This window comes from Podarcis cretensis, assembly GCF_951804945.1.
Source record: "Podarcis cretensis genome assembly, chromosome: 17".
NCBI classification, from domain to species: Eukaryota; Metazoa; Chordata; class Lepidosauria; order Squamata; family Lacertidae; genus Podarcis; species Podarcis cretensis.
The window spans coordinates 34803201-34828869 of NC_137187.1; the positions used below are offsets into that span (position 1 = coordinate 34803201).

The 25669-nt window shown below is 45.5% G+C and overlaps 2 protein-coding genes and 1 long non-coding RNA gene across 3 annotated transcripts in view; 2 read left to right on the forward strand and 1 right to left on the reverse strand.

Moving 5' to 3' along the window:
• The window catches only part of LOC307206773 (venom factor-like), a 60904-nt gene extending 58387 nt beyond the window's left edge, over positions 1-2517 (forward strand). The window contains exon 40 of the mRNA XM_079960185.1: positions 2219-2517. Within this exon, the coding sequence (XP_079816311.1) occupies positions 2219-2360 (142 nt within the window). The 3' untranslated portion in view covers positions 2361-2517. The remainder of the gene's footprint in view (positions 1-2218) is intronic.
• Positions 1-25669, reverse strand: part of LOC307206784 — a 610614-nt gene that overhangs the window by 276917 nt on the left and 308028 nt on the right. Inside the window, exon 2 of the long non-coding RNA XR_013834490.1 lies at positions 30-719. This is a non-coding gene — a long non-coding RNA (uncharacterized lncRNA). The remainder of the gene's footprint in view (positions 1-29; positions 720-25669) is intronic.
• Positions 11110-24448, forward strand: TNFSF14 (TNF superfamily member 14). Its single transcript, XM_079960152.1, has 4 exons — positions 11110-11372; positions 14061-14097; positions 21875-21919; positions 23032-24448. The coding sequence occupies exons 1-4, from the start codon at positions 11160-11162 to the stop codon at positions 23451-23453; spliced, it is 717 nt and encodes a 238-aa protein (XP_079816278.1). The 5' UTR covers positions 11110-11159; the 3' UTR covers positions 23454-24448.

Here is a 25669-nt window from a genome sequence, read left to right on the forward strand (position 1 = left end):
ACTGTAAGAACATGCACCGGCCACTTCACATGTTTGCTTTGGGACGCACCAATGTAGCACCACTGCATATACAAAATTCAAGCGTAAAGCTGTTTGTATTCTAAAATTTCCTCTCTCAACCTGCATCTTCTTGGAGAATGCTCCTGGGTTTCAGCCCTCTAATGGAAATGGAAATGTTTATTGGTTGGAAGCTACAGTTGCCTTAGTTAGAACAAGCCTGAAATTTGGTCCCCATGACTAACAAGGCCCATCTTGGCTATGATTCCATTTTTCCTTTTGTGTTGTACCTTTGTAAGATCGCAAGAGGTGTTAAGGCCTGCTGACAGGGCCGGCCCATCCATGAGGCAGACTGAGGCAGCTGCTTCAGACAGCAGAATATAAGGGGCAGTGAGAAGAAGCAGCTGCGGCAGCTTCTGGGTTCCAGTGAGATCTTGTAAGAGCCCCGCGAGTTCACGTCGAGAGCTCCTTCCTTACTGGGGTCTCGGGAAGGTCGTGCAAGGCCTCTGGAGGCCTCCTTGTAATCTTGTGGGGCTCTTGTGAGATCTTCCCGGAAGCTGAAGCTGCATGACCCAGGTAAGCCCTTCATGGGCAGGCAGTGCCTTCCTATTTCTCCACCTCTGCCTGCTGATCTAGAGAAGCGGGTGGCGCTGTGGGTTAAACCACAAAGCCTAGGAAGGTTGGCGCTTCGAATCCCCATGACGGGGTGAGCTCCTGCCAACCTAGCAGTTCAAAAGCACATCAAAGTGCAAGTAGATAAATAATAATAATAATAATAATAACAATAATAATTTATTATTTGTACCCCGCCCATCTGGCTGGGTTTCCCCAGCCACTCTGGGCGGCTTCCAACAAAGATGAAAAGTACACTAAAATGTCACATATTAAAAACTTCCCTGAACAGGGCTGCCTTCAGATGTCTTCTGAATGTCAGGTAGTTGTTTATCGCTTTGACATCTGATGGGAGGGCGTTCCACAGGGCTGGCGCCACTACCGAGAAGGCCCTCTGCCTGGTTCCCTGTAACTTGGCCTCTCGCAGTGAGGGAACCGCCAGAAGGCCCTCGGAGCTGGACCTCAGTGTCCGGGCAGAACGATGGGGGAGGAGACGCTCCTTCAGGTATACTGGACCGAGGCCGTTTAGGGCTTTAAAGGTCAGCACCAACACTTTGAATTGTGCTCGGAAACGCACTGGGAGCCAATGTAGGTCTTTCAAGACTGGTGTTATATGGTCTCGGCGGCCGCTCCCAGTCACCAGTCTAGCTGCCGCATTCTGGATAAGTTGTAGTTTCCGGGTCACCTTCAAAGGTAGCCCCACGTAGAGCTCATTGCAGTAGTCCAAGCGGGAGATAACCAGAGCATGCACCACTCTGGCGAGACAGTCTGCAGGCAGATAGGGTCTCAGCCTACGTACCAGATGGAGCTGGTAAACAGCTGCCTTGGATACAGATTTGACCTGTGCCTCCATGGACAGCTGTGAGTCCAAAATGACTCCCAGGCTGCGCACCTGGTCCTTCAGGGGCACAGTTACCCCATTCAGGACCAGGGAATCCTCCACACCTGCCCGCCTCCTGTCCCCCAAAAACAGTACTTCTGTCTTGTCAGGATTCAACCTTAATCTGTTAGCCGCCATCCATCCTCCAACCGCCTCCAGACACTCACACAGGACCTTCACCGCCTTCACTGGTTCTGATTTAAAGGAGAGGTAGAGCTGGGTATCATCCGCATACTGATGAACACCCAGCCCAAACCTCCTGATGATCTCTCCCAGTGGCTGCATGTAAATGTTGAAAAGCATGGGGGAGAGGACAGAACCCTGAGGCACCCCACAAGTGAGAGCCCAGGGGTCTGAACACTCATCCCCCACCACCACTTTCTGAACACGGCCCAGGAGGAAGGAGCGGAACCACTGTATGACATATTTCACTGTATGAAATAGGTACCACTCTGGCGGGAAGGTAAACAGCGTTTCCATGCTCTGCTCTGGTTCACCAAAAGCAGCTTAGTCATGCTGGCCACATGACCTGGAAGCTGTATGCCGGCTCCCTCGGCCAATAAAGTGAGATGAACACCGCAACCCCAGAGTCGGCCACGACTGGACCTAATGGTCAGGGGTCCCTTTACCTTTACCTGCTGATCTACGATGTCTCTTGACTCACCTGCAGCACTTAGGCCAGCCGGTTTTCCTGTGGAGCAAAGATTCAAAGCTTTCCTTCCTTTCCAGGGTCAACTACCTCATTAGCAAGGACACCTGGATCGAGAGATGGCCAAATGAGGACGAATGCCAAGATGAAGAATTCCAGGACTTGTGCAATGACTTCACTGAGTTTTCCAACTCACTGATCATTTTGGGCTGCCAGGTCTAATGGCAGAGGCATCGGCAGCAGCGAATGATTCCCATGAGATGGGTTTGAATCAGGACTTCGAAGACACCTTCCCTCCTGAAGTTCTGCTTCCTATTCTTTTTGCTCTCCAAGTTCCTCTTCAAATTGTTTATATTGAAAATAAAGAACCGATTTCTTACTGCTGGGTCAAGTTAATTATTTTCATACAAACCTCAGGTTGTTAAGGCTGTTGCGGTGTTTGTTTCTATAGTGCCATCAGTGCAAGTGACCCTTCACAGAGGGTAGGGGAAGAGCAGTCTAAAATTTAGCACAGGGGAGTCAGTCCATCTATCAGTCAAACGTTATTTGCTAAAACCCATGGGTAATCAAAAATGAAAACAATCAAACTGAGAGATACATTTTAACAATACAAATATACAGGATACGTCCATAAGTGTGACATAAAGATACTGACTCCAGATGCATATCTGGCAATCAAATGGTCCAAAACAGGGCATAAGGAATAATAATAATAATAATAATAATACAGTGGTACCTCAGGTTACATACGCTTCAGGTTACATACGCTTCAGGTTACAGACACCGCTAACCCAGAAATAGTGCTTCAGGTTAAGAACTTTGCTTCAGGATGAGAACAGAGATGGTGCTCCGGCAGCGCGGCAGCAGCGGGAGGCCCCATTAGCTAAAGTGGTGCTTCAGGTTAAGAACAGTTTCAGGTTAAGTACAGACCTCCGGAACAAATTAAGTACTTAACCTGAGTTACCACTGTAATAATAATAATAATAATAATTTATTATTTATACCCCGCCCATCTGGCTGGGTCTCGCCAGCCACCCTGGGCAGCTTCCAACAAAGTATTAAAACACAGTGGTCTGTTAAACATCAAAAGCTTCCCTAAACAATGGGGGTGGAGATCCTCCTTTAGGTATACTGGACCAAGGCCGTTTAGGGCTTTAAAGGTCAGCACCAACACTTTGAATTGTGCTTGGAAAGAATATATGGCATGGTTTCAGTATCCTTAGGCTTGGTTACAGCTTATTACTACTAAAAAGGACCAGTGAATGGCCTGGAAGCACCACTGATATTCTTGTTTGTATATTTGCGGGCTCAGGGGTGAGAGGCACTTATGTATAGGGAGAGCATTGCAGGCTGTTGCACTAGTCCCTGATTTGTTGGAGAGAGGGAAGGAAGAGAGGCCCTCCTTTTGCGGGGAAGACGGGACTTCAGTCCTCTTTTTCATATGAGTTTCAATCCCATGCTGGCAAATTCAGGTTGCCCAGTTAAAGCTGATATGGAGTTCTTGCACATCTAACCTGTTTCTCGAAATATCAGACTTCTTGCAATAAGGGTTATGGAGAACTGCATTGGAAGAGTGGGAGACCACTTGCTTGACACAATGTCATGTAATCTCCCTGCGCCACGAATCAGAATGAATGATCAACAAACAAGGCAACCTGGAAGTGACAAGTCCTATTCCTCATCATCTGGATGTTTCAAAACCTCGTCCCTTTATTTTTGGATTACAGTCGGAAAAACTACAGCATCTGCCAAAGGAACCCCCAAGAGGTTCGCAGCCCTTGGGGGCAAACGAACAACGATTTCTTGAAGTGGAAATGCTTGATTTGGCGCTTACGGGCTTAGTCCTCACAGTTTGCAGGACCTCATCCAATTTGTAAGGAAAGGGCAAATCATCTCGAGAGCCCTGACTTTCTGAAAGAGAGACAGCCACTGATCTTGAAAGCTGAGGCTTGGAGTTGGTCTCTCCTTCCCACTTTTCCACTTGATAACTTTTGAGAGGGTTATCCAAGTGGGTTGGGTAACCCCCTCCCAGATTCAATACGTCTTCAAGCAAAACATTAAACGCGTTCAGAACTAAAAAGTAGTACCAACTGCTAAGTAAATGACAAAATTCAGGCAGATACCCACCTTTCCTCCCTACAGAGAAGTAAATTAATCACGATAAGTACCAATATTCATTTCTTCTGCAGGGAGGAAAGGGATCCTGTGTGGGATACACTGCAGAAGTTTCCAGAGCAGGCAGGAGCCACTGTGGCTTGTGTCTCGGCAGTGCTCCCTACCTGTTGAAGCTGGGCAGGTTGGTTCACCAAGTGTGTTATTTTATTTTTCCCTGCCAGCAAATGGTTAATGAACAGCAGCTTATGATTGACCGGGGTTCCAGGAAGGGGAGTTGAAAAGGAGAGGATTTGGAGCAGGCATAGGCAAACTCAGCCCGCCAGATGTTTTGGGACTACAACTCCCATCATCCCTAGCTAGAAGGACCAGTGGTCAGGGATGATGGGAATTGTAATCTCAAAACATCTGGAAGGCCGAGTTTGCCTATTCCTTTTTTGGAGAGACAGTGGGAGTAGGTTTTTGGAGTAGGTTGGGATTGAGGTTGGGACAAACTTATACTGGTTCTTCTGCCTGCATCTTGGCAGCAGTTGAGTAATAAATAGAGTGTATACTTTAAATGCCTGTTGTCTTTGTCCATGGAGTTTTCTTGGCAGGGATACTGGAGTAGCTTGCCGGTTCCTGCTCCAGGTGGATCACGTTTGATCAAAACTCTCCACTATGACCTATCCATCTTGGGTGGCCCTGCAGGGCATAGCTCATAGCTTCTCTGAGTTATTCAAGCCCCTTCGCCATGGCAAGGCAGTGATCCATGAAGGGGACCTTGCCAACAAAGGTCCGTATAGTTAAAGCTATGGTTTTCCCAGTAGTGCTGTATGGAAGTGAGAGCTGGACCATAAAGAAGGCTGATCGCCAAAGAATTGATGCTTTTGAATTATGGTGCTGGAGGAGACTCTTGAGAGTCCCATGGACTGCAAGAAGATCAAACCTATCCATTCTTAAGGAAATCAGCCCTGAGTGCTCACTGGAAGGACAGATCGTGAAGCTGAGGCTCCAAGACTTTGGCCACCTATTGAGAAGAGAAGACTCCCTGGAAAAGACCCTGATGTTGGGGAAGATTAGGGCACAAGGAGAAGGGGACGACAGAGGACGAGATGGTGGGACAGTGTTCTTGAAGCTACCAGCATGAGTTTGACCAAACTGCGGGAGGCAGTGGAAGACAGGAGTGCCTGGTGTGCTCTGGTCCATGGGGTCACAAAGAGTCGGACACAACTAAGCAACAACAACACTTTAAATCTGAAGTTTATTTGTTTTTACTTCTTTTTTGGACAGGTCGTCCTTCTGGAGTGGCTTTTAAGATGTTTAAAAACATCAACACATAAGAATAAGCTTTTTTCACTCCTCCTCTCTAAATAACGGGGTGTGGGGGTGTGGGAAGCTGTCTGGAAGATCCATGAGGGTGTTGGGCCCCTCTCACCCACACCCACACCCCGACTTCACATGTAATTCCGTTCCAAAAAGCCCCCACATTGTGGCTACCAGTATGAATCAGGTCTCACCCACCAGACCTCAAGACCAGCTGAAAGCAACAGTTGATCAGTGGAGATATTTGAGCAAATACTAATTATAAAATGGAAAATTTCCTTCCAGGAAACTGCAATCAATAGCTCTCCCAACCTTCCGGAACTTAACATGCTCTGCGCACAACCACCTAACAGTGAATGTCTATGTCCACAGCCAGAATTTTAATTGCAACGTATTGGAGCAATGAAATTACACCTACAAAATCAGAATGGCAAGTTAAACTGTTAGAATATCTGCAAATGGCAAAACCGGCAGGGAGGCTAAGAGGGTATTCGACACAAAAAGTAAATCAAGAATGGATTATATTCAAGGAATATCTGAAAAATTACTGTGACAGCAAAAGGCTCCTGGCAGATCTTGAAAGAGTCTTGCAATGTATAGATAATATATGTAAATTTAATGCTTCTATATAATTTCTTTTTTCTTTTTCTTTTCTTTTTCCAAAAGACTTAAGAAAATAATATAATAATATGATACTGTGTAAAATATAACAAATGTAATTTATGGGTTTGGGTATTTTTTAGAAAAATCAGAAATCTATTTTAGGTCTTTTTAAATTTCTTGTATTTTTAATTGTTTTGCTGTATGGGATGGGATACAAATTGTAATACAGTAATACCTCTGCTAACGTCCGCCTCGTCTAGCATCCATTCCGGCGAACGTCTGCATCAAACCCAGAAATACAGGAACAGGTTACTTCTGGGTCTGCCACTCGCGCATGCACAGAAGTGCAAACCGCTCTGTGCGCATGCGCAGATGCGACGCTTTGCCCTGTGTCCTTTTCGGCTAGCAGCCAGGGCTCCAGAATGGATCCTGGTTGCAAAACAAGGTATGACTGTATAGTCTATAGTATATTGCTGTATAATTTTGTGAAATATGTTTAATAAATATGTTTTTTTAAAAAAAAAAACAGTGAATGTCTATGTCCTATTAGTCCTTTGGGGGCTGTAATATACAGTGGTGCCTCGGGTTACATACGCTTCAGGTTACATACTCTTCAGGAAACAGACTCCGCTAATGCAGAAATATTACTTCGTGTTAAGAACTTTGCTTCAGGATGAGAACAGAAATTGTGCTCCGGCGGCGCAGCAGTAGCAGGAGGCCCCATTAGCTAAAGTGGTCCTTCAGGTTAAGAACAGTTTCAGGTTAAGAACAGACCTCCAGAACAAATTAAGTCCTTAACCCAAGGTACCACTGCAATACATATCAATGGTTGCCAAACGTTTTTGGGATGGTAACCCACAGGTCCAAATTTACTTGCTGTGCTGACCCATCACTCTATTGCAGCATGAATTTTGAAGCTTATGGGCTTCAGTAGCTGTCCATTTCATGCATTTTTAACTGCAAACTTGTCTACTTTGTAACTGGGACTGTCCCTGGAAAACAGGGACACTTGGAGGGTCTGCTTCTGCCACAAGGTACCATCTGCTCATTGATTGTTAATGTCACATGTGGAGTCCCTTCAGTCTTTGGAGCTTGATTATGTTCTGATTCTCTCTCTCTCTCTCTCTCTCTCTCTTAATCAACCTAAGAAGAGCTCCCTGGATCAGACCAAATGCCTTCTACTCCACCTCTGAGACTGGAAGTAATACACAGCCATTGTGGCTAGTGGGCCATTGATTGTCAGGAATGAGCCAGCTCCAAGTGAAAGTTTGCAGCCAACGGCAGAAAGCAGCCAGGAACAGAGAGGCTTAGATGTTAGTCAGACAGGGAAGAGCCGGCAGCTGCAGCCTTTGGCTCTTCCTGACCTTGATGCACAAGCTGATAAGGCAGTAACTGGGAGCAAGCTAGAACACAGCCAAAGCTGGCCAGAAGCACAAACATGAGTGAACAGACTCAGAGACAGCCTCTCAGAACAGGAAGAGGTAGGAGCTGATCCAATAAGTCCACATAGTTGGCGAATGGGAGGGCTGTTAGACAGAACGCAAAACAAGAGACGTAAGATGCAAACGTTCAATATACTCTGTAGACACAGGAAGGAATCTTCAGAAGGGTCATCTTGAGTAATGATGCCAGAGGCTTTGTTAGAGCCGTCCGGAGCTCTCTGTTTGTTTTTGCAACAAATCCTCCTTTTTAATTACCCACACTTTACTGTGTTATCCAGCTGGGAACCTGGACTCCTGACATTGATCCTCCATGAATATATCTAACCCCCTTTAAAGCCATGCCATGGGCTACACCTGGTGGAAGCAAATTCCATAATTAAATCATGTGCTCCTGTCTGAAGAAGTACTTTCTTCCAACCTTAAACTTCATTGGGTTCTTGCTTCATGAGTCAGGGAGAACAACTTCTCTCTATTCACTTTCTCCATGGTATGGCCCCTCTTTGAGCTTATCAACACCGTATTTTTTGCTCTATAAGACGCACCAGACCATAAGACACACCTAGTTTTTGGAGGAGGAAAACAAGAAAAAAAATATTCTGAATCCCAGGACAGCTGTGCAGCAATCCCACTTGCTGTCCTGGCTTATGGGATAGCCATGCGCAGCCTTTACCAGGCATGGGGAGGGCTGCACATGGCTAGGGCTCCCCCAAGAGCCGTGCTCCCTTTAAAGAGTGCGCGGAGCATGTGTGTGGCTCTTGCGGGCTTTCCCCCGCAAAAAGGGCAGCCCTTCTCCCTCCTCGGGGAAAAGCCCCCAAGAGCCGCACACACGCTCCTCGCGGCTCTTAAAAGGGAGCGCTGACCAGAGCCTCCCGCCTGCATTCGCTCCATAAGACGCACACACATTTCCCCTTGCTTTTTAGGAGGGGGAAAGTGCATCTTATAGGGCGAAAAATAAGGTAGCTTTCCTCTGCTCTTTCCAGGCACAGTCTGGTCTGCAATTTAAAGCTCCATGTCTGGGAGCCCCCCCCCCCGCCCTTTTTTTTGTTTCAGGGCTTTCTGCCACCAACCTTTATTTCTGCCACCCTCAAATTGCAGAGGGTGACCATGTGAGGGGAGGGGAAACCCCCCAAAAACCTCATACCCCTCTTTCCTGGTTTCTAGGTTTTAGAACATGGGTGGCCTCCACAGATACAAGAGATGCTCTGTTTCTCTCACACCACCAGCTGCGGGTAACAAAATGAAGATTGAGGGGAGCAGACCTAGCCTGTTTACCCTTGCTGGCTCCATTCAAGTGATTTCAATATCTGAAGAGGATTCTAGACACACATGAATGCAGTCGGTTCCCCTCATGTGTCTAATCGTAACCATGAAAGGAATACCAATCACATTAATATTGATCAGGACTTCCCACATACCGTATTTATTTTATGCAGGAAGATTAATACAGTGGTACCTTGGGTTAAGTACTTAATTCGTTCCGGAGATCTGTTCTTAACCTGAAACTGTTCTTAACCTGAAGCACCACTTTAGCTAATGGGGCCTCCTGCTGCCGCCACCGTGCCACCACTGCACGATTTCTGTTCTCATCCTGAAGCAAAGTTCTTAACCTGAGGTATTATTTCTGGGTTAGCGGAGTCTGTAACCTGAAGTGTATGTAACCTGAAGCATATGTAACCTGAGGTACCACTGTAATAATAATAATAATAATAATAATAATAATAATAATAATAATTTTATTTATACCCTGCCCATCTGGCTGAGTTTCCCCAGGCTCTGGGTGGCTCCCAATCGAGTGTTAAAAACAATACAGCATTAAATATTAAAAACTTCCCTAAACAGGGTTGCCTTCAGATGTCTTTTAAAAATAAGATAGCTGCTTATTTCCTTGACATCTGATGGGTGGGCGTTCCACAGGGCGGGTGCCACTACCGAGAAGGCCCTCTGTCTGGTTCCCTGTAACCTCACTTCTCGCAATGACGGAACCGCAAGAAGGCCCTCGGCGCTGGATCTCAGTGTCCGGGCTGAACAATGGGGGTGGAGATGCTCCTTCAGGTATACAGGACCGAGGCCGTTTAGGGCTTTAAAGGTCAGCACTGTGCACTATAACAAGACTTAAACAATGGTTTGCTGTTCTAGAATTTCTGTAGGGTGGAGTGTCTCTCTTGAAAGTGAAGGAAGTTCCTCTCATGGTAGAGAATAAGAAAGACAATGAGAGAGGATGCAGGGAATGTATGTGCCATGGTTTTTTTGTTTAAAAAATAACCCAAATTATGCTTTCAAAATGTCTTGACGCCCTTCTTCTTCATCCACCCTTTCCTATCCCTCTCAGAGTTATTCTGGCCAGATTTCTTATTCTTTTCCTTTAAAAAAACAAACAAACAAGCAAAAATGCTTTTTCCCTCAAGCACAATTCTGCTCTTCTGAACCAGTCTTTCGGTTTGGTTTTTTTGTTTTTTAAAAATGCAGAAGTCTGGAAAAGGACAAGGGGATATCCCATACCTCCCACTGAAGCACACAAAAAGGACAGAGGGAATCTCCCACACCCATACGGAGTGAGTCTTTCAATCTGAAGCGAAAACCAGATTATTATTTTTGAAAGCTAACCTGATCTTCCTCTTCCACGAGAGACCATAAGGAGAGACAGGGAAGTTGGATGCAGAAACATAAATGTCACTGTAGGCAGAAAGGGCCACTTCCAGGAAGTCTCTAGATATTTATAATTTCTGCAGAAACAAAAATCACAGTTAGCAGATACCCCAGAAGTGTTTCCGGGGCAAAAGGAGTACAGTGGTACCTCGGGTTACATACGCTTCAGGTTACAGACACTTCAGGTTGCAGACTCCGCTAACCCAGAAATAGTACCTCGGGTTAAGAACTTTGCTTCAGGATGAGAACGGAAATCGTGCTCTGGCAGCGCAGTGGCAGCAGAAGGCCCCATTAGCTAAAGTGGTGCTTCAGGTTAAGAACAGTTTCAGGTTAAGAATGGACCTCCAGAACGAATTAAGTACTTAACCTAAGGTACCACTGTATTTGAAAAAATGAGCGATTTTTGTTCCCTAAAATGTCTGATAGGAAAGGGTTCCCTAAAATGTCTGATAGGACACCCCACCTTCCACTTACCTGCAAGTCAAAAATGCTTCTCTGTCCATGGTCATGAACTCAGTTCCCACTGACGGCTGGCAGTATGAACAGGTAACGCTCCTGACTGGGGGAAGAATTGGGGCTGGCCTCCCTACACCCTTCCCCTTCCCCTTCCCCTTCCCCCTCCATGGCAATATGTGTGGGTGATCAAACAGAAAGTTGTGTACACCCACTCAGGAAAGGACCAGGAGGGGAGTGGCTTCCCTCGAGGAAGTCCCAGCCCACCGAAGCAAGCGTAGAAACCTAGTGTGTAGAGGCCAGTTGGGTAAGATTGTGGTTTCCTCTCCAGGGATGTGGGCGTTGCACTCTCTCATGTACATAATTCGGGCCACAGAGAAGCAACAAGCCTATCTGCTCGGCAACACATCCCCCTTGTGCCACAATCATCCTGCTGCCAATCTATTGAGAGACAAGAGTTATGGAGGACAGAGTGGGCTGCCCATCTGTTTTTGTCGTGGACGTGCCACAGAGGGATGTCCCCTTTGTGCCACCCGTGCGGAAGACCCAGAAGAAACGGCCGTATGGCCAGCTGCTGCTGGGAATCCTGGTGCTGCTGGCGTTGGCTGGTCTAGCCATAGAAGCTTATTTCCTTCTCTGCTTCCGCAAGGAACTGGACAAAGCCACATCACAGGTCATATCAAGTGCAAAGAGAGCAAGGGGCGATGGGGAGTGGGAAGAAGAACGTGGAGGGTGGCTCTGGGTGTGGATGTTGAATAGTAAGAACGAATAGAAGCTGCAAGGATGCCAGGACTTGTGCATTGGAGGGTTAGATGCACTTTGTTTGTTTGTTTGTTTGTTTGTTTGTTTGTTTGTTTGTTTCTCATTGGTTGAGATGGTAGAGAATTTTGTCTGGGTGACATTTTAAGCACTGACCTAATTCACCACCTCCTGGAGAAATATATGAATCAGAATGTAAATTATGCTTTGGATTTTTCTATCTGAGTTTTGTGATACGGATCTCAGATTCCATCTTTAAAAGATATGCCAATTAATCCAGAAATGAGATGGAACAGGCTTATGAATAAACACATGGCAAAAATTGACACAGAGCACAGTAATGTAAAGATCTCTAGTGAGGGTATTGTGTATGTAGAGTCAGCCCAGGTTTTATGTAGGATTAGTGTTAGGGTTGGGACGCAGGTGGCGCTGTGGGTTAAAGCCTCAGCGCCTAGGGCTTGCCGATCGAAAGGTCGGCGGTTCGAATCCCTGCGGCGGGGTGCGCTCCCGCTGCTCGGTCCCAGCGCCTGCCAACCTAGCAGTTCGAAAGCACCTCCGGGTGCAAGTAGATAAATAGGGACCGCTTACCAGCGGGAAGGTAAACGGCGTTTCCGTGTGTGGCTCTGGCTCTGGCTCTGGCTCTGGCTCTGGCCAGAGCAGCGATGTCACGCTGGCCACGTGACCCGGAAGTGTCTCCGGACAGCGCTGGCCCCTGGCCTCTTAAGTGAGATAGGCGCACAACCCCAGAGTCTGTCAAGACTGGCCCGTACGGGCAGGGGTACCTTTACCTTTACCTTTAGTGTTAGGGTTATGGTTAGGAATCAGGATGTGGGGCTAGATTATCCTTTGGTGTGATCCAGTATTGCTATTCCTATGCTCTTTTGTTTGTGTGGATTATGTACTTAGAGTTCAGTTCAGTGTGTGTGTGTGTGTGTGAGAGAGAGAGAGAGAGAGAGAGAGAGAGAGAGAGAGAGAGAAAGAAAGGATGCATGCTCAGGTACTATCGGTGCAATTAGGTTTTTCAGGAACAGTTTCTATGAGACAATGCAAAAGTTAGTTTTTAAGATCTGAAATGCTTTGCATTGCACAGAATGTCAGGTAGCTATAGATACAGTATAAATAACCAGCTGAACCTCAGACCAGTTCATCCGAAGGATTTAGAGTTGAAAGTTGATTGTGGTTTCATTTAAGAACATGCAGCTGCTCTTAAAAATGAATTTCACTTTCTTCCAACTTACCAGACTAAATAGCATATGAACCTTCCTTCCTTTAATGATACCTTATGCAGAAAGACAAATGGATCTCCTAACTTAGAAGGCGTGGGGATGTACATGGAGTGTGGAAACTAATAATTCTCTCACACTTCATCTGATGTGCTTGGATGCTCTGTGCCAAGAGAGAATGGCACAGATTTTATTGTGCTTATTTTGGTATACTAAATTCTCTGGAAACAGGGAAGCAACTAATACCTGTGGCAATAAGGAGGGATGTTGTAAATTGAGCTTTAAGAGTGCTCCCCACATGGAGACCTCGGGTACAAAACTCTGAGCACTGCCAGAATTCTCTTTTCCCCTTGGGTGAGTGAGACTGGACTGTATCCACTAAAATAAATATACTAACAATGTTGTTAATTCATTATTTCCATCCTAGAAAGCTGCAAGTTGCTCCTAGCTTCTAAGTGCATATAGACTGGATGCATATGAAGCAAACTTCCCATAGGTGCAGCTGGGGCCGTCCCTGCCATGAGGCAGAATGAGGTTGCTGCCTCAGGCGGTAGATACTGAGGCGCAGGGAATGAGCAGAGCTTTGTATGACCCCCTAAGCTAGGCCACATTCACATCATACATTTAAAGCACTATGACACCACTTTGAGCAGTCATGGCTACCCCCAAGAATTCAGGGAGCTGTAGTTTGTTAGGGGTGTGGAGAGTTCTTAGGAGACCCACATTCCCATCACAGAGCTACAATTCCCACCGTGATTTTAACCATCAATCCCTCTTCACAGGGAACTCTGGGATTTCTAGCCGCAGGAGAGAATAGGGGTTTCCTAGCAACTCTTATCACCCTTCACACATCACAGCTCCCAGAATTATTTGAGGGAAGCCATAACTGTCCAAAGAGGTATGACAGCTCTTTAATGGTTGGCTGACGCCATCTTGTCGTTAGCCTCAGGCAGCGTAATTTCTTCAAGATGATCCATCTGTGGTTTCTGCTCTTTTTCATGCCAAATTTGTTTTCCAGGAAGGATGTCTGCAATATCTGAAGTGGCCCTACATTCATATATGTTGATATTACAGACTTTTCACAGAAACTGAAGAACAGCCATTCCCGAATTATTATTTTTTAATAGATTCCGGGTGTATGTTAGAGAAGCAGTGGGAGAAGGTAGGAAGATGTGAGGTCCAAACTGTGATTCATCCGCTTACTATGTCTATCTAGTATTGGTTTCCCGTATACTGATGAAAAACAAATAATTCCGTGAGAAATATTTCAGAGATGGGACCTCTGTCAGCACTATAGTTGTTCAGACGTGAGTGGGGTGCTTTTTCAGACAGCTTGACTGGAAATTGACTTCTGGATTTTATTTTTTCCTTTTTTAAAGGGATCTGCAGATGCAACTTTTGAGAAATTTGTACAAGGTAAGTTTGTATTGCACTTTATCTAGAGCCTTTTGGTGCTCCTGAGGCATTGCTTTTCTGCAGTTAGCTAGAAGTGGAATTAAAAGTTTCACACAGTATATTAACGTATTATCCAGCAAATCCCTTCCCCGTGGTCATAATGATACAATAGTGTCTTCTCACAAGTAGATATGAGATCAGCATATCTCTCCCATTTCAGTCAAACTAGCACTCAAACATATGTCTATTCTATCTCATTTTGAGCTGATTTTTAAAAAATGCACAATAAGTGTGCAGTTATATTGTACACTTTTTCGATACACTTTTTACACAAAACACGACTTCTCAAACATAAAACATGCAGTTCTCAAAATTAAGATATACACCTCTCAAAGTGTGTACTTCTAAATGCTTTGCAAAGCACTCGTTCATAAAATATGCAACTTAAATATAAAACATGTATCTTGTTTGTGCTTTTCCAAACTGAAACCACATTGCGAAATCTGAGGAAGTCTTTAATTCAACTGGGAGTTGCATTCCACAGGCAACATTATTGAGTCAGGATGGTGTGCTGTGAAAAGTGGACCAAAAACGCTCCTCCCTCATCCCTGCTCACAAGTAATTTCCATGCAACAAAATTAATTTCCAATGCTAATTTGCGAGTGTAACCCATTTTATTGTATCTCTGCTTAGTGAGGCAGAGAAAAGAATGCTGAATTGTCCCTTATCTGATTTTGTTCAGATTCAGATTTGCAGTGTGTGCGATTCAGATTCAGATTACCAGTTTCTTTCCTTTATTTCCTTCCTTCCTTTCTCTTTTAGTGTGATTTTGCAACAAAAAGAAACTAAATAAGATCCAACTAACCTTGTTCACCAGCAGTTCACTAGGGTAGCAAAACAACAACAACCTGTGGGTACCCTACTAACATTCCCTCTCCCCTCAGTCACTACTGTACTTTCTTTGATTATATGCTATTTCACCCGCTGCCAAATTTACATATAAACTAAACAAGTTATAGCTTAGGGCCCCACTCTCTTGGCCCCCCCCCCAAAAATATCCTTCTTCTTAATTGTGTTTCACTATTAATATACTTCTTCTTAATTGAATTTCAGTTCAACAATTACTTTGATAAAATACATATTTTGTTATGTGCAAATGGCTTTAGGTACTTATTTGGTTCATAAATGACCATATAGCATATATTCAACACAAGAAACAGCGGCAATTTGTTGTTGACAAAGGACAGCTGGACATATAAAGGGCCCCATTACCTTCAGTAGCTTAGGGCCTCATCCAACCTAAATCCGGTCCTGATTCCCCTTCCATACTATAAGGGAATGTTGCATAACACATTTGTGGAATTAATTACAATAGCTTAATTATAGCCACAGATAAATATAGTGTTGGTGTGTGTATCAAGGTCTGTAAATCAAAGATGAAGGAAACATTGAAACTTGGAAGTGTCCACAGGTACTTCATTCCCTGCTTTCGACTAATTTAAACCACAATACACATTTAATCCCAGCTATAAATAGCATTGGATTTTAAAACTGTTGTGTGGTCATGCAGAGGTTTCTCTCACATGAAGATGTGTAAGATTCAGATTTGTTTATTTGAACCTGGTCATCAGACTATCATAAAGTAAGACTTTGACAGTGTTCCAGCTCACATTAGAGGGCCACAAGTCCAAATGAAATTACATACAGCCTAAACAAATGTCAAGGATGCGGGTGGCGCTGTGGTCTAAACCACAGAGCCTAGGGCTTGCCGATCAGAAGGTCAGCGGTTCAAATCCCTGCGACAGGGTGAGCTCCTGTTGCTCGGTCCCTGCTCGTGCCAACCTAGCAGTTCGAAAGCGCGTCAAAGTGCAAGTAGATAAATAGGTACCGCTCCGGCGGGAAGGTAAACGGCGTTTCCGTGCACTGCTCTGGTTTGCCAGAAGCGGCTTAGTCATGCTGGCCACATGACCCAGAAGCTGTATGCCGGCTCCCTTGGCCAATAAAGCGAGATGAGCACTGCAACCCCAGAGTTGGTCACGACTTGACCTAACGGTCAGGGGTCCCTTTACCTTTAAACAAATGTCAAACATTGAATTTCCCTGGCAAATCACAACCTTCCCCTTTAAAAATCTGGACCCTAACATATGTTAAAATAAATAAAATGTACACAAACCTAAATAAAACAATAAATAACCTGAATAAATTAAAAGTGTGAGGTAGCTTCCTTAGTGATAGGTCGTGGGCCCTTCGATAAAGCGCCTGGGCATTTGTGGGGGTCTTTCCCCTTGACTGTTTTGCACCTGAGATGGATGTTTGGCTTTGCAAACCTCTTGCGTGCCAAGGCCCCGTGCCCTGCAGTTCTCCATTCATTAATAACACAGAGAGACACCAGTATTTAGGATTATGGGCTAAAACAGGCCACAACCTTATTGGTTACAGACGCACTTGGTTTAGCTTAGGCATTGGGTGAAACCAGGCAACACCTTGACTCCTGTAGGGAGTGGAACTAAGGGTAAATCACCAGAAGGGGGAGCCCTATGACCTACATCAAATAGGGGCACCCCAGGGATCCCCATTGGCATTGTGGACAGGATCCACACCCCCAGATCCCTTTAACAGGATACCCTTTTCGAGGAGGGGCAGGCGGAGGCTACAACCTCCCTTCCATTAAACAAGGGCTTAACCCAATGCCTAACCTTACAAAGTTGTGAGGATTGCTACAAGGCAGGCGAAAACCAAATGGCAGGTGCCAATTCGCCAAGTGGAAAAATTCCTACCCAGCCCCAACAATAAGACGGCCGACATTTGTCCATAGCGAGGTCATGTCAAACCAAAGCTTAAAAAGAGGGTGGGTGGGTTGGGAGGTCTGACAAAGAGGTGAGAGATTGGAAGCCCCTGGCTGCCCACGGTTTAAAACACCTGTGGCCACGCCCCCCGCTGGCATAGATTGGCTGGGTAGGTGTTATGTACTGAGTTGAATAGGATCCAAATTGCAGCAGTCTGATTGGTCCTAGAACAATAGGATTCAGAATGCAGCAGTCTGATTGGTCCTAGAACAATGCAGCAGTATGATTGGTTGGCAGGAACCACCCAATCATGCTCCAGATATAAGTGAATCCACAACCTGATTGGCTTACAGTAGAATTCCAGAATTAGCCAATCATGTGCAGCCCATTGTGTAAATAATGTATATAAGCAGATTCTTTGAGGGGACTTTCATTCATTCCTCCTCACCACTATGAGCTGAATAAAGAGCATGAAATCACTTTGCGACTCTGAGTATATTTCAGTAGGGGTGACGCAGCTGGATTTGGTGCAATGGGGTATCAATCGCCCGCCCTTGAGTTGGATCATGGCCAGGGCCAAAGGCCTGGCCGCAACACCACCCACCACGAAAAGTGAGCAGTCCTCTTAAGCAGGGCAATCCTTCACCCCATGGGCCAAGCAAAGCTCAACAAGGATTCTGATTGGCCCGTGAGGTCAAAAACCCCAAGACATCTGCCCTACACCTGTCCTACACTTTGGGAGTTCTCAAGTGGAACCAATATCTTCTGCCATCTGCTCGGTTCAGCTGCATTTGGGAGTTTTGAGTACAGTGGTACCTCGGGTTAAGAACGTAATTCGTTCTGGAGGTCTGTTCTTAACCTGAAACTGTTCTTAACCTGAAGACCACTTTAGCTAATGGGGCCTCCTGCTGCTGCCACACCGCTGGAGCATGATTTCTGTTCTCATCCTGAAGCAAAGCTCTTAACCTGAGGTAATATTTCTGGGTTAGCGGAGTCTGTAACCTGAAGCGTATGTAACCCGAGGTACCACTGTACTGTATAGCCTTTCCCTCCTGAATGTGAAACTTTTAGTCAGCGCTGATGGAAGCCCCACTTTCAGCAGGCCTCTCTCTTTACTGCCTGGCTTGAGTCCAAAGGAAAGGTTGCTGGCCTTGCCTGGCCTGTCTGAAGCCAGAGGCAAGCACAGGCTGAGGAACAGGATCTGACTGGTGGGCTGGATCCTGAACTCCCACCACCACTGTAGGGACAGTTTATGGGTGGGGCATCACCTGATGTCACCTTAATGCCAGGTAACTCAACTTCAAAGGAAAGAGTCATTTCTTCCTTTGCAGGTGTGGCAACATCCATCGAGGTGTTGGAGGATAGAACTGTAAATGCTACACAGTCTCTTCTAGACACTCCAAGATGTGGAGGAAGATGCTATATTATCACAAGTGTAGAAGAAAGATTCAGCCGCCACTCTGTCTGTGGAACGGAGCAGGTGCCATCTTGTTGTTTGCCTCAAGCAGCAAGATGACTTGGGTTGGCCCCGAGTACAGAAGCCCCACTGGGTAGGGGGCTATATAGAACTCTTCTTGAGAGTGAAGACATCTGGTGATCAGAGCCAACTGGGGCAAAGTGGGCGACTTCCAAATTCCATGGGGCTCACTTTTGGAGGAGGTGCATAGGAGAAGCTTAGCTTAGCATCTCCTCGGGTGTTCCACTGAGAACCTTCCGATATCCACCTGCTGCCTACACCATTGCCCCAGCTGCGCAAGGGAAGAACGTAAACAAGTGAAAATAAGAAAATAGTATATTTGGCTGTGCACACACCATACATACATTTAAAGACTCCTGGGAGCTGAAGTTTACCCTTTACAGAGCCACCGTTCCCAGCACTCCTAACAAACCACAGGATTCGTTGCAGGGGGGCGGGCAATGCTTTAAATGTACGGTGTGTGTATGACGCTGAAATAGACTCAGAGTCGAGAGTGGATTTCATGCTCTTTATTCAGCTCCTAGTGGTGAGGAGGAATGGAATTTCCCACAGAATGTCTGCTTTATATACATTATTTACACAATGGGCCCCACGTGATTGGCTAATTCCAGGATTCTCCTGCAGGCCAATCAGGTTGCGGATTCGCTTCCACCTGGAGCTGGATTGGGTGGCTCCTGTGGACCAATCAGACTGCTGCATTCTGGGTCCTATTGTTCTAGGACCAATCAGACTGCTGCATTCTGAATCCTATTGTTCTCAGTACATAACAGAAGCCCTAGTCAATTCTGGATGATGTAACGTGCTATTACAATGCTTCTCACTCCCTCAGAAGATGGTGGGCTCTCCTTCCTCAGAGGTTTTTAAGCAGAGGTTGGATGGCCATCTGTCATGGATGCTTTAGCTGAGATTCCGGCATTGCTGGGGGTTGGGCTAGATGGGTTGGATGGGTCCTGTGCAATTCTACGATTCTATGATTAGACACAAGGGAGTAGCAACGTTTTGTTCCTCTAAGAAAAAAACCCCCAAAACCTTGGACTGTTCCTTTTAATGACGCCTACACCACCCTCCATTCCCCACCCCCTCAGACTACACATCATTTCCTCTGGTTACATGCTGCATCAACCCTTCCGTGTGGTAAGGAAATATTGCACAATGCATTAGTAGAATTAATCGCCATCACCTATAGGCACAGAGGAATCTTGTGGGTCAGTGGCTCTAGGTGCGTGTGGATGTCTATAAATCAAATGGAAACCAGGAAATGTCTTTTAGAATGAAAACCACACTAGCTAACACTTTAGAGCAAGAAAGCACACAGTTAATCTCAACTGTAAATAGCACAGAGCTGTGCTGAGTATCCATCTTTTTCACCGCCTGAGATGTGGCTATGTGAGGGAACCTTTTCAGATGACAGATGGTGTGTTACTTCCCTTAAGAGCAGCAGAATGGATGTGACAGACAAGGTCTGATTCCAAGAAACGCGAGCCACTGGGAAATTTTTTGCACATGTCCCACTGAAGTTCTACAAATAATATCTCTCTCTCTCTCTCTCTCTCTCTCTCTCTCTCTCTCTCTCTCCCACACACACACACACACACACAACAATTGCACATATAAAACAATCACACATAAAACAATTAAAAAGAACGAAAAGGAATTCCAAATATAAAAACAGTTTCAAAGCCAATAGCCAATTCAGATACCCAGGGTTGACGCAAAGCATTTTGAGGCGAAGAATGTTTCCCTGGCACATACAGAAGCCAACTGGACTGGTAGTTGAATCTTAGTCCAATACTTGTGTAAGGATAGCATCCTTCACAGCACTTGAGGGCTAGAGTACTGGGCCGGCCACATGGCACTCACAGTTTGGCCCCTCCCTGCACCTTGGCATGTGCCACCTGAGGCAACTGCCTCATCATAGGGCCGGCCCTGCAGATACCAATTGGGGTAACAATCTCTACTTCAAAGGCTTGTTGAAAGAGGAACGTCTTCACCAAGCATCTAAGAGGCAATAAAAGTTAAGGCTTGTCTGCTATATAATGGGAAGCACTTTCCCCTCCAGACTCTCCATGCCCGGAAGCTACCATGCCTTTGTTTTTCTGCCATTTGGCCACCCAGGGCATGGCACATGGCACAAGGGGCAAAGAACCCTCTCCAAACTCCCATGTCCCTGCTGGCAGAACTGGGTCTGGACTGGAGGGAGGGAGAGACTAAGCGGGCAAGTGAAATTGTGAGCAGCAAGGGAGTGGCTGCAGAAAGCAGGATATCAAATAATAATAATAATAATAATAATAATAATAATAATAATAATTTATTTATCTCCCGCCCTCCCCAGCCAAAGCCGGGCTCAGAGCGGCTAACAGCATCCAAACTCTTCTTCTTCTCCGCCTTCTCTTTCTTCTCAGGGAGGTCAAATATGTTCTTGCTCTCACGCTACCCACCCCTGGTTCATTGTGGGCTACAGGGAAGCCCAACAGCTTGAGATGGTGACAATAATTAAATAAAACGTTACCTTTTTAATGATGTGATAATCTTTTAATTTTTTTGTGCCGCACGTATCCAATTTCTGTGATGAGAAAAGTAGGGTCCTGGTGCCTGTATCAGTTACATAAACTGGGCAAATGTGCATAGTTTTTCTTGTGTCGCAGAATCTATTCTGCTATGTTCACTCTTTTGTGTTATTTATTCTGGCTTTGCTATAGAGAAGAACAAAAAGTCATGCAAGATACCGAAGCCTCCAGCAACCTTTTAGGGTTCCGAGATTTTAGCCAGCGCTGCCCACACACTTTCCAACATTTCTTTGCATCCCTAAGCACTCTATGTGGGGCTACCTTTGAAGGTGACCCGGAAACTACAACTAATCCAGAATGCGGCAGCTAGACTGGTGACTGGGGGCAGCCGTCAAGACCACCTAACACCAGTCTTGAAAGACCTACATTGGTTCCGAGTACATTTCCGAGCGCAATTGAAAGTGTTGGTGCTGACCTTTAAAGCCCTAAACGGCCTCAGCCCAGTATACCTGAAGGAGCGTCTCCACCCCCATCATTCTGCCCGGACACTGAAGTCCATCGCCGAGGGCCTTCTGGTGGTTCCCTTGCTGTGAGAAGCCAAGTTACAGGGAACCAGGCAGAGGGCCTTCTCGGTAGTGGCGTCCATCCTGTGGAACGCCCTCCCAACAGATGTCAAAGAGAAAAACAACTCTCAGACTTTTAGAAGACATCTGAAGGCAGCCCTGTTTAGGGAAGCTTTTAATGTTTGACAGACTATTGTATTTTAATACTTGTTTGGAAGCCACCCAGAGTGGCTGGGGAAATCCAGCCAAATAAATCCCCACCAAAGGATCATCTGAGATTCTTTGCACCCAGCAGTACATTTCTATACTTGTTCCTCACTCCCACAGAATTGCAGCACTTACAAATCCCTGATCATGGTTACCTGCTGCTCAGAGAAGTTGCTTCACAAGTGCCTCTGCTGCGCACAGCTGCCTGCAGACAAAAGGAACCAGCAAAACTCATTTTTGCCTTATTCATTTCCACAGGTCACAAACCTACCGTTGAAAAGCCAGCTGCTCATCTGACACTAGGTAAGAAAACTCTCTAAGTGAATTACAATTATACCATTTGCCAAGCTTTTCCAAGAGGCTGAGTGCTGTGGGTGCGATCCAGAACCAGTTGACTGGAGGGGTGCAGGGTGTAAAGGTTTAGAGTAGCTAACCTTGCAGCCAGGCCACCTGGAACCTATAGTCAGGCTTGTGAGGTATATAAGATGGATATATAAGATGGTGGATCAGAACCATATAAGGTGGATATATAAGATGGTGGATCAGAACCAATGGCCAGCAGGGCAGTGGGAGAGTAGACATTGGCTTTGGGCAAGCGGGGCAGATTAGGGATCCTGTTGATGTACTGCCCACCTCGCTGCCCAGCAGTCTTCCTGCCCGAGCTGGCAGACGTGGCATTGAGATTCTCCTGGAGATTTCCGTGTCAATGCCATTGATCCTGATTCCAAGGCAGCTCAGGACTTCATGGCCTGCAGGGCAGCCAGGAGAAGGGAACCTGGGCTGTATCATGGGCCTACTCTTTCTTCAACCTTGGCCCCCCAGCTAGAAGGTATCCAGGAAGGCGGGGTGGATGAGTATTCAAACCATAATTTTTAGGTTTGATTTAGGGGTGGATGAGACTGCCTCTTTCAGTTTCTCTCAGTTTTGCATTTGTCTAGTCTTACATTTGGTCTGCCCCATAGCAGAAAATTTCTGCAATTTTAAAATAAATGTCCCCATGTGAATTTGTTACATCCTCATGTGCATTTCTCTTCATGTATGCATTTTTCCATGAAATTTTGTCTAGTATATGCATTTTTGCAAGTAACACGCACCCCGCATAATATACTGTTGTATATTATTTTCAACAATATGTGCATTCTTGTGTGCCCTCTTCACAAATATATGCATCTTGTGTTTACTCTGGAGAGCTGCATTGCAAAATCTGGGTAAATTTTGAAGGAGAGCTGTGTTTGCTTCGCTTCTTTGCTTGGAAAGTGTGGACTTGACAGGTTTGCATTAAAACATGAACCAAATGAAGTTCTCCCCCAGGCCTAGTTTGATCTCATTATCATTTCACTGTTGAAAGGGACAGGATCTGTTTGTTTACCCTGACGTCCACCACAAATGAAGATTCAGGGTGTTGTGTTTTGCAGGTTCCTCTGTCACTGTGGCTCCGAATGGATCTCTGCAGTGGGAACCCACAAATGGCTTGGCCTTCCTACAGGACATGAACTACAGTGGTGGTTCCCTGATTTGCAGCAAGCCTGGACACTATTACATCTATTCCAAGCTCTACTTGGGGCATTCAAACTGCCCAGACATGCAGCAGAACAGCCAGTTTGTCACTCACTCCGTTTACAAGAGGACTTCTCAGTATCCTGATCACATGGTGCTGTTAACCAACAGCATTCCTTACTGCAACTGGAAGAACAGCAAAGATTGGAGGCATAATAGCTTCCTCGCTGGAATGGTGCAGCTGGAGGAGAAAGATGAGGTGTTCATCAAGGTGTCTCAGCAGCAGCTGGTGTGGGTCAAGGATGATTCAAGATCATATTTTGGAGCCTTCATGATCTGAGAGCTATTAGAGCTGTGTACAGACAATTGAATCTGTGGAACAACCAGATGGCTTCCTTCTTATACTGCTGTGGCAGAATTAGCCTCAATCCTGCTTCAATAGCTTGATAACTTCTCAAATATTATGAAGGTGAAGGGGAGCCTTACTGGGGAGCTGGGTCCACCTTGCTGAAGGGAAGAGGCCTGTTCACTCCTTTTGTATAGAAAAAGATGGTCCCTTGTGCTGGATAACAGCACACTGACCAAACGTTTGAAAACATTTTGGTGGTGGGCAGGGGGGTTGCTGGGACACTGCCGTGAGAGGGAGGGTAGCTTTGTACTTATCCGCTTTTGTGGATAAGCCGTCATACTTCCCCAGACTGCCAAAAGATAAGAAGAAAAACAAGAGTGTTATTTGTCACCATAGGCACTACCCAACAGGTGCCCACGACTGCCATACCACAAATATGTTGGAGCAGTGCTGGTTGTTTTTCCAGGGCTAGTTTTGCCTTTTCCTGGTTACACGTTAAAATTCTACAAAAATCCACTTGACCAGGAACTATGGTGGGACACAGAATATGAAAATGTAAGGTGCCACCTCAGAGTCTCTACAAATTGGACATCTTTGTACATAGCCTCAGCACTGGCGACAGAATAGGATGGTTTTATTTTTATTTTGTTTGCTTGAACGCATATGTCTTAAATGGGATTCCTAGCACAATCCAGAACGCTGCTTTACAATTTCAGCTTGTTGCTCAGCTAAGGAAGATCCTGTGCTGGAGACCATATTTGACCTCTGAGGTAAAAAGTGAAGCCTTCTTGCTAAGACGTGAGATCCGTAGTCAGCTATCAAGACACCGCATTGTGAACTCTTGGAGAACCAAAAAACAATCTGACCCTTCTGTGCTTTGCGCCTTTATACCTTGTTTATTTTCAGCGTCTCCTCCCGCAACCAACCTCCTTCTCCAAGTACCCCAGAAGGGATTGTGCATATTATTATTATTATTATTATTATTATTATTATTATTATTATTTTTTAAAAAACATCACTTTATGAACTCTCCTCCATGTGCAAGTATCTGCTTTTCCTATAAGATACATCAGTAGAATGAGATTTGACAATGGGATGGTGTCAGTAACGGCAACTGAGGCTTTGGGCATTGCTTCCAAGATTAGTTATTCCTGTCAATCAGGGATCAATCAAGCAGTGAGAAGAGCAATCTCACAAGACAGTACAAAGTAAACAACAAGATTTGTCTGTGTGAAGTCACTGAGGGCAAGAGAAGGCAACATTCATGAATGGGTCATTGTTTTCGTAGGAAGTGCTGAAAAATCCTAGTGAAACGGAGGCAGTGTGTCATGGCTAAAAATACTTATTAAAAACTGCCCTACTACATATGAAATGAAATTAAAATATCTGCCAACAAATGGTCTGTTTGCCCATGTGTTTGGGATAGGAAGGGAATTGACAAAGGAAATGCCCTTTGCTATACTGGGAGAGAATGTTTTTCTTTTCTGAGGAAAAATCATTACGTTGATACTGGAGAATTTCTGAGCGAGATTAAGCATAAGCCTCGGACAACTCACAAACAATTTTAATGGGGTTACTCTGCATGTTAACTCAGAAGACAACTCCCACTGACTTCAATGAAGACTTCACTTTCAATGTTTTATATCTTGTTTTTCCTCCAGAGACCTCATAAAGTTTTATCCTCATAAAGTTAGGCTGCGATATAGTAGTACCTCGGGTTAAGAACTTAATTCATTCCGGAGGTCCGTACTTAACCTGAAACTGTTCTTAACCTGAAGCATCACTTTAGCTAATGGGGCCTCCTGCGGCTGCTGCACCGCCGGAGCACGATTTCTGTTCTCATCCTGAAGCAAAGTTCTTAACCTGAAGCACTATTTCTGGGTTAGCGGAGTCTGTAACCTGAAGCGTATGTAACCTGAAGCATATGTAACCCGAGGTACCACTGTATAGTGACTGACTCAAAGTCACCCAGTGAGATTCCTGACTGAGTAGAGTAGGCATGGGCAAACTCGGCCCTCCAGATGTTTTGAGACTACAATCCCCATTATCCCTGATCACTGGTCGTGTTAGCTAGGGATGATGGGAGTTGTAGTCCCAAAACATCTGGAAGGCCGAGTTTGCCCATGCCTGGAGTGGAGATTTGAACCTGTGATCCACACTAACCACAATACCACAATGGATTTCCCAGTAAGAGTACCTCATTATAG